The sequence below is a fragment of the Pseudopodoces humilis genome, chromosome 22 (genome assembly GCF_049639895.1).
Source record: "Pseudopodoces humilis isolate 2021_Gansu_Grassland_sample_001 chromosome 22, ASM4963989v1, whole genome shotgun sequence".
Classification (NCBI taxonomy): domain Eukaryota; kingdom Metazoa; phylum Chordata; class Aves; order Passeriformes; family Paridae; genus Pseudopodoces; species Pseudopodoces humilis.
The window spans coordinates 6,016,425-6,033,220 of NC_142221.1; the positions used below are offsets into that span (position 1 = coordinate 6,016,425).

The following is a 16,796-nucleotide window of genomic DNA, read 5'->3' on the forward strand; positions in this document are numbered from 1 at the left end:
CCAACAGGAGAGGCAGTTCAGGCAGAGCCTAGGCTGGGACAGACAGGACAGAACACAGAACACTGCTGGGGACTCAGGCAGGTGTCACCTTTCCCTGGGACTGGTGTGTCCACAGGACTGGTGCTGTGCTGCCAGCTGCCCTCTCCAGGAAAGGGCTGGGATCTCCTCTCCCAGCTGCCAGAGCAATCTAAGAAGGCAAAGCCAAACTATTCTAGGACCAAGCGTGCCCTTCTCAGCCCATAGCAGATATTTAAAACAAGAAACAGAGCAAGAAGAATCAGTGTGAAGTACCAAAAACCCTTTATTTTTCCCCCAAACCATAACAACATTTGACATTATATTGATTTCCTCATATATTTGTTATTTCTCTACATTAGGAACCAGATACAGAAAATACAAACACGATCTGTTGAATCAAAGACGGCACAGCATTCCGTTAGAAAAAGAAACAAAAAAACTAGAGGAGCAAGATAGAAATGGTGAAAAATAGTCATTCCCTCCAGCCCAAACTTTCCAAGAATCATCATCAAAATAGAGCAGTGGAAGTAGCTTCTCTTTCTAAACGCACTTCTGCTTTAAGACAAAAGTTAGATTTATCTTTAAATTTTCAAAGTAAAAAAAAGGTTAAACTATCTTTCAAGCAATTTTGGAAGTTTGCATAGACCCATTCCCTTTCCAAAAATATCAGCCATCTCTCTATAGAATCTGATACAAATCAAGTGCGCCTCAGCCAAAGGTCACCAAGCTCAATTCACTTTCAAGAAAATAAAACATGATCTCCCCTTCCCCTCCCTCCCCCCACAAAAATATGGGCTCTACCGCTATTCCATGTGTTTGAGGCAAGTTACCAGGCTCAGCCGCATCCCTCGCTCAGAGTTTCATCCAAATTCATTTCCCAGGTTTCCACACCCGCTGCCTCCCGGTGGGCAGAGACGCTCTGGAGGCAGCGGGATCGGAGGGCGCAGGGAGGGGGCTGATGGACACAGCTCTCAGGAGGGAAACGGGGGGAATTTCGCATTCATCGATCCCTCCCCAGAGAGGAAGTGGCTTTTCAAGGACAAACACCTGCGACCAGGCAGAGTTTGTAGGAACTTGTCCCTGGGGACTGGCCTTGTCCAAAGGGCTCAGTCACCAGAGCAAGAACTCAGCTAGAGACCAGGTGGGGCAGCAGGGATGGGGCAGGAGGGGTGGAGGGGGGTCTGCAGCCCCCGGGTAAGGCAGCGAGGAGGGGAGGGGGAGCCCCTCGCCAGGAGGGGTTTAACTGTGGTGCTCTAGCGTACCTGGAGTGAGGTTTTCCCAGAGGTTCCTGGCGCAGTGCAGAGACCAGCTGCACTGCCACCCGCTTAAAAAGAAACAGCGACGACAAAATAAATAAAAAGTCAACCCCTCCTATTCGGATGAGAATGAAATACTATTTCTTCAGGCCTCCACCTGGTTCGGAACACTCTAAAAACTGAAGCAAATGTTTAAAAGGGCTTGTTAAACTTTCTGCAGGGGACAAAGTGATGTGGCAATGATGGGGGGAGAAATCACACACCTGCTGCCCATCACTCCAAGGGTCAGAACAGCACGAGGCCCCCATTTAAAGTGCTGACCATACAAAAGATGATGATGAGGGAGCAACATCCTTCTCCCCCTTTTCCCATCACTATTTCCAATTGAAATCCATCTCTTGCATCAAGTAACGACTAAGCCTATTCTTTTGGGCACTCAGTTTTATATTGGTTTTTAAAAAAGAAAAAAAGTTAGTAAAAAAGTTACACTGAATTTCCTAACGCTTTGCAATGTGCTTCCACCAACTAAAGGTCTAGAAACCAGGAGCAGCGGCCACACGTTTTGCCTGATCCCAAAACTGAAGCAGAGAGCCAGCTCTGCTCTCCGGGGCCAGCCAGGTGTGAGCAGCCCTGCTTGTCAGCATCAGAGACCCAGGGGATGCAGAGTCTTGCCAATTTTACTTGTTTAAGCCACCCCTGAATCCCCTGAGAAGGGGAACAATGAGGGGAAGAACATTTCCCCCCTAAGCCCCCCTGAAATAAAATATCAATGAAACAATAATGCAGTTGAAAAACACCAGCCTGCTGGGTTTGTATAAAAAAAAATTCCATAAACTTAACAACAAAAAAGAAAAACCCAAAGGAAAATAGCCAGCGGTTTGGGTCTGGAAACTGATTCACTTCTTAAATGTTCAAAGTCCAAAGAGGAACAGGCAGCAGCGATGCCACAAGGAAAAAGTGCTCATGAGATGCAGCTTCCTGAGGCAGCAGTGAGTGTGTGGGACAAGTGACCCCACAGCCACCAGCTCGGGTGCCCACGGCTGCCTGGAGACTGCTGGGCATTGCTTGTGCTGGATGTGCAGCAGGAACCCTGCATGGGATCTACAAATAGGAACAGACTGCTCCTTCCTCCCTCCAGGTCTGCTCCACGTGCCCCAGCTGTGCAGTGCAAGGCTGGATGACTAGGACTGCTTACTCACTCAAAACCAGGGGCAGGAGAGCTAAAAAGCCACACAAAGACCAGGATCTGTGGAGGCACTAGGGTGGAGACAAGAAATACCCTATGAGACACAGTTACCAGAAATGCAAGCAGTGATGTGCCAAGCCACTAGAAGAGAAGCCAAAGACATGCCCAGGTTGGCCACAGTGATGTGATGGAGCAGGTTATGCCTCTGCCAGCCTGGGAAGAAGAGACCAGTGCTCTCAAAAGCTCAACTGCTTCTCCTCTTGCTTTGCTGGGAAGATCCTCTTCTCTCTGTCCCACTGGTTTCGTGACATGCTGAGCTGCCAGTGCCTCAGAGCAGCCAACTCTTGCCAATGGAGGCCAGAAGAATGTCCTGGGATCCCAACTGCTCTGACAGTGACTACCATTGTTTTTCATGGGAACAGAAGCAAAGCAGAAGTGAGCTGGGTTTTGGCCTCTTTCCTGGCTTATGCTTGCTCCTTTCAAGTCCTGGTTGGATCTGATTTCCTGAGGGGCTTTGTTGGCCCCTGGGGAGCAGCCAGACCCTCGGCTCTGCACAGCCATCCACAGACAGGGCAGAACAGCCACTGCTGTCCGAGCCTCCTTCTGCCCTCACCCTGACCTGAGCAGACGGTCAGGCCAGGCCTGGCTTTCTGGCACTGCCCCAGGGAGAGAGAAAGACAAGCAGTTCTCTCCTTCCTGCAGACACGTGGCACCCCAGGAACAGGGCAGGATGCTCAGCAGCCTGCAAGTGAGTGCCAAACCTACCCAGGCTGAATGAAGAAGAGATCACCATTAAAAAAAAACCTAGCAAGTGTGAAAGTGTGAAAGAGCTTTTGTTCTAGGCAGTCTCAAAAGATCCAACACTTTTTCCTTACATTAAAACCAAATCAAGGTGTTGTCTGTATCCCCTTTTTATCCTAATTCAAATTTAATTCCCTTTGAAGGCAAAGGGTGGAAAAGATGCATATCCTATATGTGGTCTGTCCAAACACAGGAAGAGTCCTCTTGACTCAAATAGAGAAACCATCAAAACAGAGTATGCAACTACATAGTTTTACCACACTGCTGAGCACCCTCCCCATGCAGCATCCTTAGCTAGAAGGGTAAAAAAAAAGCTAAATCAAGGCCCTTTCATTCCTTGTTTCTCATTCTGCCAGATTCCCTTTTCCAGCAGCTCATCTGCATGCATTCTGGCCAAAGAGACCACAGTTAATGCTTTTTTTTTTTTTTTCCTCCTTTAAAAGAGGCTTTACAATAACTAAGAATTTGAATGACGTGATCAGTTACAAGTCTTTCCTTGCTGAACAGAATGAGTGTGTGCCTGTACACACACACACAAGTGTCAGAGGGGAGCCAGGTCCTGGAGTGTGGAATTGCTCCGAGGGCACGGCTGCTGAGTGCTACCACAGTACACTGGCAAAAGAGGAATGGGCACTACACACAAATAGCTTATCAGCTGAGGGGCTCTGTACAGGGAGGGCTGCAAGCACAGACTGCTGCTGGCCCACAGCCGGGGGCTGCCCAGATCCTGGCTGGCAATTTGGCTGCCAGGAGAATCTCCACGTGGGAGATGAAAGGGATTGACATTTCTGCCACACACTGCAAGGAGAAGTGTCAAACAACTGCAGAAACCAAACCCAAAGAAGAGCAATTGAAAGATCAACCAGAGAACAGTTTGAAGCCTTGTCAAAAGAGTTCACTCACCACAGAGCAGGTCAGAACAGCTGCTGTGGCTAATGCAGCAGCAAACACCCCTTCTACCCTTGAAGGCAGAGACAGTAGCTTCTCCCCAGCCCCAGAAGGAACCAGCTCAGGCACAGATCTCTGCTGACAAGGCAAGAAAGGCAAAGCAACACCAAATCCCTTACTGGCCCAGGCCAAGAGAGGCAATTGACATCACCACCACAACAGACACCACTGCAGTCAACTGCATCCAGCTCTGGTCCAGGGAAGGGCTGTCAGACGAGATTCATCTCACAGTCCAAGAAGGGCAGTTCCCTTTCTGAGCCAATGAAACAAGAAGAAAAAAAAAAAAAAAAAAAAGAGGCTTTGTATTCCAAGCTCCAACAGGACTATTTGCTGAATCAGTCCAGCAAACACAGATTATACTCCTGGAATAGTGAGTAGAAGCCTCCTCCAGGTAAAATCTGTAACCTCTGAAGTGCTCCTACTAATGCTAGTTGATGAACACCCCCTTCCATGCCCAGCAGTGGAAGGGCTGCTGCAGTTGGTGGTGTGACGAGCACTCACATTTAACCGTTCACCAACTCCCAGCTGGATTGCGGCAGTTTTCTGAAATGCACTTTTGGGAAGTATTTCCTATGAGAAGATGTTGTTTGGGGATGTGAGGATAGGAAGGTGAAGTGTACACCACAGCATACCTTGTTCAGTACAACCATTGCCTTAGGAGGTGATGTTTCCTTGCAGAGTCAATGGAATAAAGCATCCTGCAAGTGGCCATGTCACCGTGTCCCCAGCAAGCAGCTCTGGGTTTGGTTAGAATGGTTTCCCCCACCCCCAGTGGCGTGAAGAGTTCACAGTGGTATAACCCAATGTTTTGGGGAGACAGAAACTGAGAAGTCTCCTGCTGCAAAGTGAATGGGTGGAATGAGGGATGCAGATGAGCAACATCCTCTGGGACTAGCCCAAGGATAAGCCCCACAGACACCTTGTGTCTGAGCAGGAACAAGGGGAAGGCATGCACTGGAAGGACCAGGAAGCAGAGAAGGACAATGCCAATGCAGGGAAAGTGCATGTTCTGGAGTGGTCTTGGAGTAGTTCTGCAGTGCAAACGTGTGGGGAGGGGCATGGAGAAATCCCTTCTGGAATGCTGCATGAAGAGAGGTAAAGGTTGGCATCCATGTGGCAGAGGACTGGGTAGGGGGCCTGTGTCCAGCAGCTCTACCCTGTTCTTCACATTTAGTGGGTTTCAATCACCACAGGCTCGTAAACTCCAGATGAGACCCTGGGGAGGCAGAGGGGGAGAGGGGCCAGTTACTTTCCACAGTCATTTTGAGCAACCAAGTTCTGATTCAGAGCTCTCAACTCTCAAACATCATCTTCTAAACCCACATAAAAACACTGCAGGTATCAGTGACAAGGAGTCAGCCTTGTGGGAAACCAGTCCTTGGATTAGGGATAATGAGGTGGCAAGTCAGCAACAGAGCCCTGGAGAGAGCTGGGTGTGACACACGAGTCCTTCTACAGGACACAGCAAAATGGGAGTATCCTACCCAGAACAAAGAGCCAGAGTGCCTGGCTTTGCTGTGCTCCTGGCTTTGTTACCAACTTGATACATCTCTGCATTACCATGTCTGCTCTTTTTAATTCTACTGAAAAGATGCAATAAAGCCTCAAACGCAACTGGCCAAAAGCAGTACTAAGAGCTATAGTGGCAAGAAAAAGTTTTATTGCTTCAGAAGGCTTTCATGAGAGAACAAGCCCTCGATGATTATGGAAGAGGCAGGGAAAAGGGACAATAAAAGGGAGGGAAAAGGGACTCCTTTCCCTTCCTTTCCCGCTCTGCTGCAGTTTTGCTGCAGGCCAGCAGGAGGCAAAGCTCCCTCCTTCAGGAACAAACGGGAACCAGCCTCTACCATTTTGTCCTTTCACTCCTCACTTCTGTTCCTGGGTCTAACAACCAGGATCCCATTATCCCTCTGAGCTCCTGCTGAGAACTGCATTCATACTCTAGTGGAACTGCAGCCCGCCACCAAAGGGATCCCAGGGCTGTTAATATGGGAATAAAGCCACCATGTAGCACATGATGTTTAGAATCTCTCCTGTAGCAAGAAGTGGAAGTTTCCTAGGTACAGAGCCCACTCACTAATCTCTCTGGAGCCCCTCTGTCTGCCAGCCTTTTAGGACACCTACCTGTTTCCCAGCTGAATACCGCTCAGCGTAGTTGTTCCGTCTCTGCTCACAAACAACCTCAAGTTGCTGTCTGCAGATAGAAAAGGAAGACAGACATCAAAATCCAGAACTACTGAGACTGCCAGGAACTCCCCTCCCAGACACACAATCAGCAAAGAACAAGTGTGTCTCAGCAGATGCACATCCACACTTTCTGGTGGTGTTCCCACAGTCATCGAGCCCCTGGGAACTCCTTTCCTTGCTCCGAAAGGGAGCCTCCACACATGAAGCTTTGGAAGAATAAAAGCAGAGATATTAATTCACCCATACTCCCCCAGCTGCCTTTTTTTAAGGCAATTCCATTGATGCAAATTCTTGGTCAGCTTACACACATCTGAACAGATGAGGGGCCTCACACTGCTTTGGTAGAATCACTGGAGGAGAAGCTCAGTCTGTTCTGCTGGTGAGAGGCAGCTGTACTCAGTCTAGTTCTAACCCACGCTGAGAGAGGTATAACTCCCCACATGGTAAGAGTGCTGCTATGTGCAACAATTTAAGGTGACTAATGGTAAATTAACAAAGCACAGATAACAAGCTAGGCTCAAGTTTAAAACTTGACAGAGAAAACCTCAGATGGAAAAATCAGACTAGAGATTGATTTCTATGCTAAACTGGAAAATGAAAGTGAAAACAAAAGCAGTTATATTATTAGTTTTCTCCTAACAGATGCTGTGACTGCAGTGGAGAAAACCACTTCATAAGCTCTCTGACAGACCTGACCACCATCACATGGTAACCCATGTTTCTGTAGAGATGTGCTGCTTCCCCTCTAGTTGTGCTCTTCTCTTTTGACAAATACCCTTGGCCTGACCTAGACAAAAGGCACTAGAGCAGTGCATACAGCTGATGCAACTGATCTCCACTGCACTGAGAATCAGTGTTTTTCCTCTCTCTCCCTGCATGTTTCAGTTACTATTCAATCTCTGCTGTCATGTGTGGAACAGCAGCAAGTGCTATCTGTAAATACATGTGCAGCTCTCACACCCACGTGGTTAATCTACCACAGAAACACCCAGCAAGCACTGAAAGCAAATAGCTGTCAAAAGGAGAAGGGAGCCCATGGCAGATCAGATCTGACTGTAAATGCTTGGCAGCCTTGTGAAAGGAACAACTCAGACATCCCCTCTGAGGCTTCTCCTCTCACCTTCAGTATTGCTGACATCTGTGAAGTCCTGACTCTGCATTATTTTCTCCACTATATCATCAGCATCGATCCTGGTGTCATCCACTCGGGTTGGGTGACTCTCCATTGAATCCTTTTTCCTCCTAGCAAGAAGAAATACAGGAAAAACTTACTCAGCTTTCAAGACACAGACTTCTACACACTGCCCTGCTTCTCTTGGCCACCGTCTCCTCCTCAGTGGCCACAATCTGATCTGCTGCTTCCCGAAGACAAAGGAGCAGGTTCTGTCTCTCCTTCCCAGAGAAATGTCTTTGCTCCACTGTTACTCACCGGGAGGGTCTATCCAGCAGGAGGGGTGGTCTGGGGGGGCGAGGTGGCTTCTCCAGTTTGTGTTCCCTCTCCCCCTCGGGATACTCCACGGTCATGCTGAGCCCCCCGGAGGCGCTGCTGCTGGTGGACGTGTTCCGGCGGTGGGTCAGGTCGGACATGCTGGAGGAGCGGGAGTGCTCCGTGCTGTAACCTGCCAACACAGAGGGATTGCAAACCTCATCTGCTCCCGTTCCTGGCAGCACAGCTAACGGGCAGGGCAGCTTCACAGCAGCACTTCTGCCCCTGCACACAGAGGTTCAGACTTCTATGAGCTCATCTGCAGAGACTCAGCAGGAGGCTGGTATTACAGAGCAGGGTGAGAGAGATGGCTGCAAATCACTCTCACTCACAGGAGCTTGTTGCAGAAAGGAAAAGGGATGGCAGAGCTGTGTGAATCAGTGGTTGGTTACCAGAGATCTTGGACTGCTGGCTGGCATAGCTCGAGTTCCGTGAGTGCCCTGAGTGGAAAACTTCCTCTGGGCTGGACAGGTTCTGATCTGACTCTTCTGGGACACCTGCCAAGGAGAAGAGGACACTGCTCACACCATAACCAAGCCAGCACATGGTGCACTGATCAGATGAGAGTGGAGGCAGATCAAGGAAAGGGCAGTCTACTGGCCAGAGCCCCTGCTGTACAGGGCTTACAAACACCCAGGGAGTAGGGAAGATCACAGTGAGCTTCTCTGACAAGTTTATCACTATTTCTATCCACCACATGAATTTACAAACATCTCTGCGCGCTTGTAGAATCTAGAAGGACAAGTAGTGTCTGAAACTATCCATAGTTAAAAGCATCAAGCTAAGACCAAGTAAGCATCAGATGGCCACTGACAGTGAAGTATTTAAACCTCTGGTTTTTTTCTGCATTTCCTTTCCCTTTCTATTACTTGTGAGAGTCTGTAACATTTAAATAATCTCTGAATTTGATAAAGACACTTCAGCATAACCCCTGCTCCTTTGCAAGTCCTGCTTGTCTCTCTTGCAGGAAGCTTATCCAGAAGTGCACAAATGTAACACATTAGCCAGCTTTTTATGAACACCACTTGCACCACGTGCTCTGTCACTGAGGGGATGAGACTCGAGTACTATTTTGGTGCAGTGTATCTGCCTGCACATTTGGAATGTGCTGGGAAGAAAAAAAAACTGATGTGAAAATGCAGTGCCCTTGAAAACAGGCTCATAGAGAAGCCGAAGAACTGCATCAGCAGCTGGAACAAGGCCACTAGACCTTAAACCAACCTCTAAAACCTTCAGAGGAACTTTTCTGGAAGATAAATCTGAACAACAGAATAACTGAGTATAGAACAATGGTAAGTGTCATTGAACACAGTGGAAAGCAGGGATGAGTGCAGTGCATGAATTATTAAATCCCCAGCAAAAAGAACAAATTGCTTTATCTCCACTAACAGAAATACACATGTGGCAAATATTCAACCTTCTTCTCCTCAGTTACACTTAGATGGCTTTGTTATTCTCAATATTCTTAATGAGTAATGGGGTTGAGGATGGGTGTGGGAAAGCATGAAAAATAAAGAATTTCTGTGCTTTCAACTGCTGGGAAAAACAAAGGAGTGTCCAGACACAGACACACATTGCATGGCTCCAGGGTGGGCATTCAGACCTGAGCTGAGAATGGCAGTTCTTGGCTTGCTCTGGCGCAGGGAGCCAATTGTGGAGGAACTGCTGCTGCTGGTGGTTCCCTCACCCTTGCAGGTCAGCTGCAGAGTAGAGTCCTGCCCTGGGATGGTGATGGATTTGGCAGTGGAAGGAGGCCTGAAATCAGAAGGCAAGGAGGTTACAGACTGCCAGGCAGGGAGCAGCAGCCATCATTCCGTCTATCCCACCCTTCTCAGTAGGGGGAAGCTGGCAGCCCTCTGACCAGCAGCTCAAATGGGATGTTGGGTTTTGTTTTCCTACATGCAAGACTGGTGTCTTCCCTATCTTGGACTGCATTATAAGAAAAATCAAGTTTTTGAGGTAAATTAAAGCAAAAAGGGCCCATTCATTAATTTACATAGGACAACAGGCTCAGAACTTGCACTGTCCTCCAGGACACCATCCAGAGCTGCTCCCAACACGGGTCCACTGGCCAGCTGGCTTCACAAACAGGAACCAGTTTGCTGTTGTCCCACTCTCAATTCCAGCTTCCTTTCTTTTACACCTCTTTGGCCAAAATGAACCCTTTTATCCCAGCAACCCTGTGCCCCTATGAGAGTACTTTTATGACAATCAAATAACCTTTCCCTTTTTTAACTGACTATTAAACTCCTTTTCAGTGAAACGAAAGTGTTTTTCCAGCTGTCAGAATTATTTTTCTGGTTATTCCGTGAGCTCGCAACATCCCTTTGTAAATGCTGACTGCGGGGCAGAGCTGTGAGTGCCTGGAGCCCCCTCCCTTCCTCCAAAAGTGCTTTTGGGTGGAAGCCACAGCATGTGCAGCAAGGCAAAGTGAATATTCCTGTTGGAGCCCTAACCTCCCTGTAGCCTGAAGTCTGAACTGGAACTAAAGGATCATATTACGGTTTTTAAGTGAGGAGTGAGAAATAAAATCTTTTGTCTCACTCAGAGCTCAGAGAGAAGATGTTACATGAAAGGGGATCTCTGCAGTATTTTGGAAGAGAGCATATTTAATGCAAGCAGCTGAATGGCTATAAAGCTTTCAGGAAACTCACAGCATGCCTTCACCAGGAAAAAACCCTCCCTAATCACGTTATCAGTGATTTGCATGCACCCAGATGCTTTGGGGACTTTGCTTCATGGGTTTTTAAAGCTTTTACAACCTTAAGCAAGCAAACTGTTCCTGCAGCAGCTGTGGGAGCAGCCCTTTGGTCTGTCAGCTCAGCTGCTCTGCCCCTTCCAATAACCCCAGCAGGAGAAGGTTCATGGAGTGCTGCAAAAAAATCAGTGCTTGGGAATGATTTCCCAGCACAGTTTAATTCCTGTCTAACTCTAATGGATGTCATTTACCAGAAGCTCTACTGATCAAGGACTATTCCACATGCAAACCTTCTATTTTTAGATATTTGCACATCATCAACATAAAAGGGAAAAGTGGGAATGACTGCAAAAATCCTTCAAGAAAATTAGGAGGTTTGACTTTCTGGCTGAACTTACTTAGATTAAATGAATATTTATATCCTATCCTGTGTAATTTTCAGGCATTCTAACAGTGGGACTTGCTTTCCTTGCAAAGGAGCAACAGGTATTTTTGTCAGACATTATTACCAGACATCCTAGTACCCTAGATTTAAAACATCTGTTACTGCTATAAATGTATAGTTTAAGATATACAAAACTTCTTTATTATACTTCCTTCTGAAGTAGCAATTTTACAGAATCAGATGACACTGATTTTGGGTTTAAAAGTATCAGAAAATACTGCAGCATTATGAAAAGCCAGTCACAAAACAAACCTACCAAAAATTATGCAGCATTTTTAACAAGAATTTGAGCTACTTTACACACCCCAAGCTAGCTCCTAAAATTAGACCTTTTAGCCCAGAATACAACTGCTACAAGAGTTGGCCTCAAGGTAAAGCTTTCTTCTCTCAGGCTGTTGGAAGGCGACATGAAATATTCCTTTGGGCACCTGGCAGCCCTGCTGTGTAGTCACACCTTCCAGCACACCACAGCAGGGCTGAGATTTGTGATGCTGCACTGTGGTGTGAGGGAAGATGTGGCCAGGATATTCACTGATTCATCAACAATTCTTTAAGCAGCAAAACTGCTCCACAGCCTGTACTTATTCTTTCCTATCATTATCCATTAAAAAACACCACATTACTGCAATTTCTCTGCTAATTAATACAAGTTGTGAGCCCTGAAGAAAAAAAAAAATTAAAATGATTCAGCCTTAAAGTATTTTTGTTGCTATTTCAATCTGAGATCTTTATCTCCCATGATATGTGCTGAAGCGTGTCCACTTCCAAGACTGTTTTCTTTATTGACCTTTCTCCTCTTGGAGGTCAGTGAAACCAAGCCCAGAGTCATGAGAAATTCTATCCTTCAGGCAAAACATGAAGTTTGTAATCAAAATCTACTGGTTTCCAAAACCTAAGTTGCACCAGCCAGGAAAATACTGTGCACAGCAATAATCAAAGCTGGGAAATCCAGAGCAAAGAACAAAAACAATTACTAGCACAGGCTGGCTATACTTTTCTGGCTGATTCAACCAGTTTTACTGTATCTCCCAATATCTTTTCCCCTCTCTTCATCAATTTTAGTGTCTGCCCAGAATGGGGTAGACCCAGGAACTCACGTTTTGAAGCAGGGGTCCCCAGAGAGCAGGGACATTCCAATCGTGACCTGAAGAGGGGACACAAGGCACATCATTAGCCATGCTGAACTGAGCTCCTCACTTCCCAACAGCCAGGAGGTCAAGGGCTAGGTGTAAAGATCATCCAGATCTAGCTCCTTTCCCAAGGAAATCAGCTTCAGGGATTTAGCAAAGTATTTTCCTCCTTGGCATCAGTAACTCCAAGCGGCAGCAGGACACTACCAGGCCACACTGACAATGCATTGTAACAACCTTTTCCCTCCCTCCTGTTCCTGGTTTCTTTGTCAAGGGTCACTGCTTGGCCAAATCAATGCCAAATTATCAGAGGGCAACTCTGATAATGGGAAGCTTCTCAAGTCAGTCTAGCAGCACAAAAGCAAAATCACATCTCCACACATAACAGGACATTCTCTCAGGCCTGGCACAGCACTGCGATCTCCCCAAAGTCCTAAGTAGGTTTTGTACCGTGTAAGTTCTAGCTATTGTACCTTTAGGATGGAGTTGTCCTGTCGGGTATTCTTAGTATCGTATCCTTCCAGCAAGCAGCAACGGACAGTGGATCCAGAGCCTGCAAATTCTGCCAGATTTAGATCAGCAAAGCCCAGCTGCAGCGAAGAAAACAATGGAGGGGAAGGTGAGAGAGCAGCCATTACTCCATAAAGGTATACACAGTGTCACACAGACCAAAGGGAGAGAACACATCTGTGAGCAAGGGCACTAACAGGAGCCAGGACACAGTGGTGGCTGTGAAGTTTCCCTGTTCTTGAGCATGGACAGGGTCACATTCCTAATCCCAAGCTAGATGGACACTTGGAGGCCTTCTGGAAGCCAAGCCCACATGGAGGAAGGGTGTACAGTAGTGGTGGTGGCCAGGACAGAGTTAACCAGCCTGCAGCCATTGCATAACCAAGGACATGGAAAGCACTAGGTCAACAATGTGGAAAAAACAGAATCACACATACACAAACATAATAAGGCACTCTTTGTATTGGGCCATCCCAGAATGCAGTGGAGCATGTGAACCAGAAGATGAAAGGATATTGTTACAGGGGGAAAGTGACACCATCCTGAAAAAAACAACTGAGACTATGGGCACAGGGAGCTGGAGGCCCAGAGCCATGTGGCACTGCCTGTGCCTCACCCCTCAGAGGCAGCTGCTGGGCTGGGCAGCTCCTCCTCAACACTGCTGAGGTTTAACTAGCCAGGGGTTTGTTTTGACAGGCAGAAGGGAAGATAAATATTTGGAGAGATTTAGTTGTGAGCTCTCTAAACCTTCTCTAACAAATGGGAAGCAAACAGGGAAGGTGACAAAGCTGAAGATCACACGCATTTTCAAAAAGGGCACGGATCTCTCCAGAGTAAATACAAACACAATGAAGAGCACCTTTTTCCCCTTGCCCTAAACCCTGGTGTATTAACAGAGTGTTTCAAAGAAAAAGTTATAGCTTTTTTCATGCACAGCTTTAGGAACAGAAGGCAGTTGTGTCTCATCTCGTGTGATCAGGAAGACATGCTGTACTCTGTACGTGGCCAAAGCATCCAGGCGTGGAGCATCTGCGTCACATCAACAACAGGTCAGCTCCCAGGGGAACAGGGAGCACAGGTGGAGCAGCAGCAGGTCGTTCTGTGCTCTGCAGCACATCCCTTCTGCCCTGCTGTTGACAGCTGGATGACACTACTGAACTGAGAACCCCAACAGTAGCACCATCCTATGGAATTGTGGTGCCTCTGTCAGCTGAGGAAGCTGATAGAGTCACAGCACAAAAACAGTCACTGCCAGAGGAACCTTGGTTCCCACTGTTCCAAGTCAAGAATCACAGTCTGCTCCAGACACATGACTGAGGGGGATACAGCAGCAAGATTAATATAGCTGCTTCCTTCATCCCATTCTTGAAGGTGAATTTCTGATGGCAAGTTAAAAAAAAAAAAAAAAAAAAGGTGGGATAGAGAGGGAACCTTTTATCAGCATAAAAAGAAGGAAAAAAAATAACCTTTCTTCCTCTCTTCTCACTTCTTAAGAATTCCTTTAATGCAAGTGTTTCTTCAGCCCTTGCTACAGAAATTTCTCTGTCTCTTCCAGCCAAGGGCTATGCTGTTTGCTAATTATTCACCGATAAGGAAAAAAACAGTGAATTTTTATCTCTTAGAGATAAATAGGACAGAGGAAAGCCACACAGGGAGCTGCAATTCATCACTGGGACAAAAACACAGCACCACCACACCAGAACAGCATGACACAGGGGTGGCCCAGACCCAGATCCCTCTTCCTCCACCACAGCACTAAATTCTGAGGAGATCAACACTGGAGCAGAGTGTGGGAAAACCCTCCAGCAACCCACACGGCATGCTGAGGTCAGAAGCTCTTTCAGGAAGCAGACTCACAGTATATAGAGGAAAGATCCCTTAACAAAAGGATGTTTTCAGCTATAACCTTTCAGAATAGTTTCCTCAGTTTTCCAGCCAGCTGATGGTGTTTCTTCCAGCTCAGGGAATGAGTTTCCGCTCTATCAGTCCTTCCTGTCGTCTTCCGCTCTGTCACCCCTAACACCGAGGTGACATTCACGTCAAAGCTGAAGGTGTGCAAGTCACTGGAAACTGCCTGGAGCACAAACAGCCCCATCATCCTCAGCCCCTGCTGATGGGGGACCAGGTACAGAGGGCATTCACAAGTTTCATTTTCCTCTACGTCTGCTGCCACGACTGGAGAAGTTCTCAGCTGAATTAGGATAGTTTAAAAAGGTGGGGACTCACGGTGTAAAATGGGAAAATAGCTGCATGGACATGCACCACAGACTTCTGCTAGAAACATTAGGAAGCCCAAATTAGTTCTGCCACGAGGACCTGCCTGGAACAAGCCTGGTCCACAGGGCAAGACTCTAATCACCCTTGTCTGGTGTGACATCTCTCACTTCTGAGCTGCTTCAGATCATCTTTGCTGAGAACACATCTGTCTTTTTCACGGGAAACCAAGCAAGATACCAGCCCAAGAGATGACAAGCACTTGAGATTGGGTCTCCAGTTCTGGGCTGGGGGAAGTAAGTCTCTTAAAAGCCACTAAACACAACTGGAGACTGAGTGAAAAGGAAGTAGGTTAGAACATGACCTGAATAAGGTCTCCAGGTTAACTCCACTACAGAAATGTGCCTTCAGGCTTCCTTTAATTCTGCCTCCTGTGGAAAGTTTGAGGATGGACACTGCAGGAGGCAAAGGATGATGCATTTACTACGTCTCTTCCTCCAGCTATGCTTCTCTCCCTGGACATGCAGCTCTGCAGAATGAATAACCTTCCCACAGTGTGAATTTAGTGAAAGAGAAAATGATGGCCCTAGAGACCATGTCCTAACTAGCAACCAAAAAGGAACGATGTGGGCAGCCACACTGCCTTCTCCCACCCAGCACAGCAGAACACAGGAGCTAGTACAGTACACCCTTCACAGCCAGTTGCCTCCATGGCTTCAGAAGGGATATTGATGAGAAGGAATTCTTACATGGCTGTGTTTGACCAAAGCATCTGTTTATTAGAAGCCAGCAGCAGTGACTCATTTGCAAACAAACATGATTTTGGGCACTGTGTGAGCTCAGCTTCTAAGCCAACATTGTCTCTTGATCCAACACAAGGAGGAGAAGGGGGTGGCCCATTGTCTGTCCCACAGCACAGACAAGAAAATGGAAGGAAGAGAAACCAAGACTAAGATCCCTGCTGATCTGTTTGGCTTTTGCCTCAGTGTCTCCTGTGCTTTGGCAGGCAGTGATTTCTGCCGTAGCCTCCTGCCTGCACTCCTGAGGCAGTGAGGTGCCTGCCTCAGCTGGCTGCCATGCTCTGGAGAACAGAACTGGAGTCTGTTTCTTTATTAAAGACATGCTGCCAGAAGCCAGAGAGTTCACATCTGACTCAGAACTTCCCCAAAGTTTGAGGATATGCAGATCATCTCTCCAACCCCCATCTCAAATCCACGTCCAGTGCAATCTGGATCCTGTCCCAGCAAGTCGAGTTTTTCGGGAAATCTCTTAACTCAGACTTAACCTAAGAATTAATGAACATCTCTCCAGATTGGTCCACTCAGCAGCCACTGGTTTCTAAAGGGTGTAAAGCACTAGCAGGAGACAAGACCATCATCACTCTGCTATATTTGCCCTTTCTGTGCTCTTACCTTTGAGTAGGTTTTTCCGCCCTTCAGCTCCTATATTGGGAGACAAAACAGGAAAAGCAGCTATTATATGTGCTGGGGCAACAGGGGGAAAGTCATTACTCAGCCCTGGAATCTGCTCTCTGGATTCACAAGCCTCTTTCTCAAGGGTTACCACCACCTTGGTGGCTCCCATCCTCCATCAAGGACTCTTCTTGGAGAGAGAAGCTCGATTCCAGCATATCCTGTCCCAAACAATCTTTCCTTCCCACCACAGTACAAACAAATTTTCCTGCTGCCAAAAAACAGCCAGTAACCAACTGCCAGTACACTACTGGTGGCACTACCTGCCAGAAGCAAAACTGGATGCTCACCTTACGGACAGACACTCGGCAGATGCAGGGGTCCAGGAGTCCTGTGGCAGGGTTGGCACTCATTTTACACACAAAGGTAAATTTCTTCTTCCAGCGGACACAGTTTTCCTGAACTTCCTCTCTATGAGAATGAACAAAAAAAGAAAAAAAAAAAG

The 16,796-nt window shown here is 47.2% G+C and overlaps 1 protein-coding gene across 1 annotated transcript in view; it reads right to left on the minus strand.

Moving 5' to 3' along the window:
• Nucleotides 1–276: 276 nt before the first annotated feature.
• The window catches only part of EEIG1 (estrogen-induced osteoclastogenesis regulator 1), a 37,275-nt gene continuing 20,755 nt past the window's right edge, over nucleotides 277–16,796 (minus strand). The window contains exons 3-12 of the mRNA XM_005527205.3: nucleotides 16,642–16,762; nucleotides 16,292–16,321; nucleotides 12,629–12,745; nucleotides 12,123–12,169; nucleotides 9,486–9,637; nucleotides 8,275–8,379; nucleotides 7,826–8,015; nucleotides 7,517–7,638; nucleotides 6,334–6,403; nucleotides 277–5,425 (exon numbers count right to left, since the gene is read on the minus strand). Of these exons, the coding sequence (XP_005527262.1) occupies nucleotides 5,380–5,425; nucleotides 6,334–6,403; nucleotides 7,517–7,638; nucleotides 7,826–8,015; nucleotides 8,275–8,379; nucleotides 9,486–9,637; nucleotides 12,123–12,169; nucleotides 12,629–12,745; nucleotides 16,292–16,321; nucleotides 16,642–16,762 (1,000 nt within the window). The 3' untranslated portion in view covers nucleotides 277–5,379. The remainder of the gene's footprint in view (nucleotides 5,426–6,333; nucleotides 6,404–7,516; nucleotides 7,639–7,825; nucleotides 8,016–8,274; nucleotides 8,380–9,485; nucleotides 9,638–12,122; nucleotides 12,170–12,628; nucleotides 12,746–16,291; nucleotides 16,322–16,641; nucleotides 16,763–16,796) is intronic.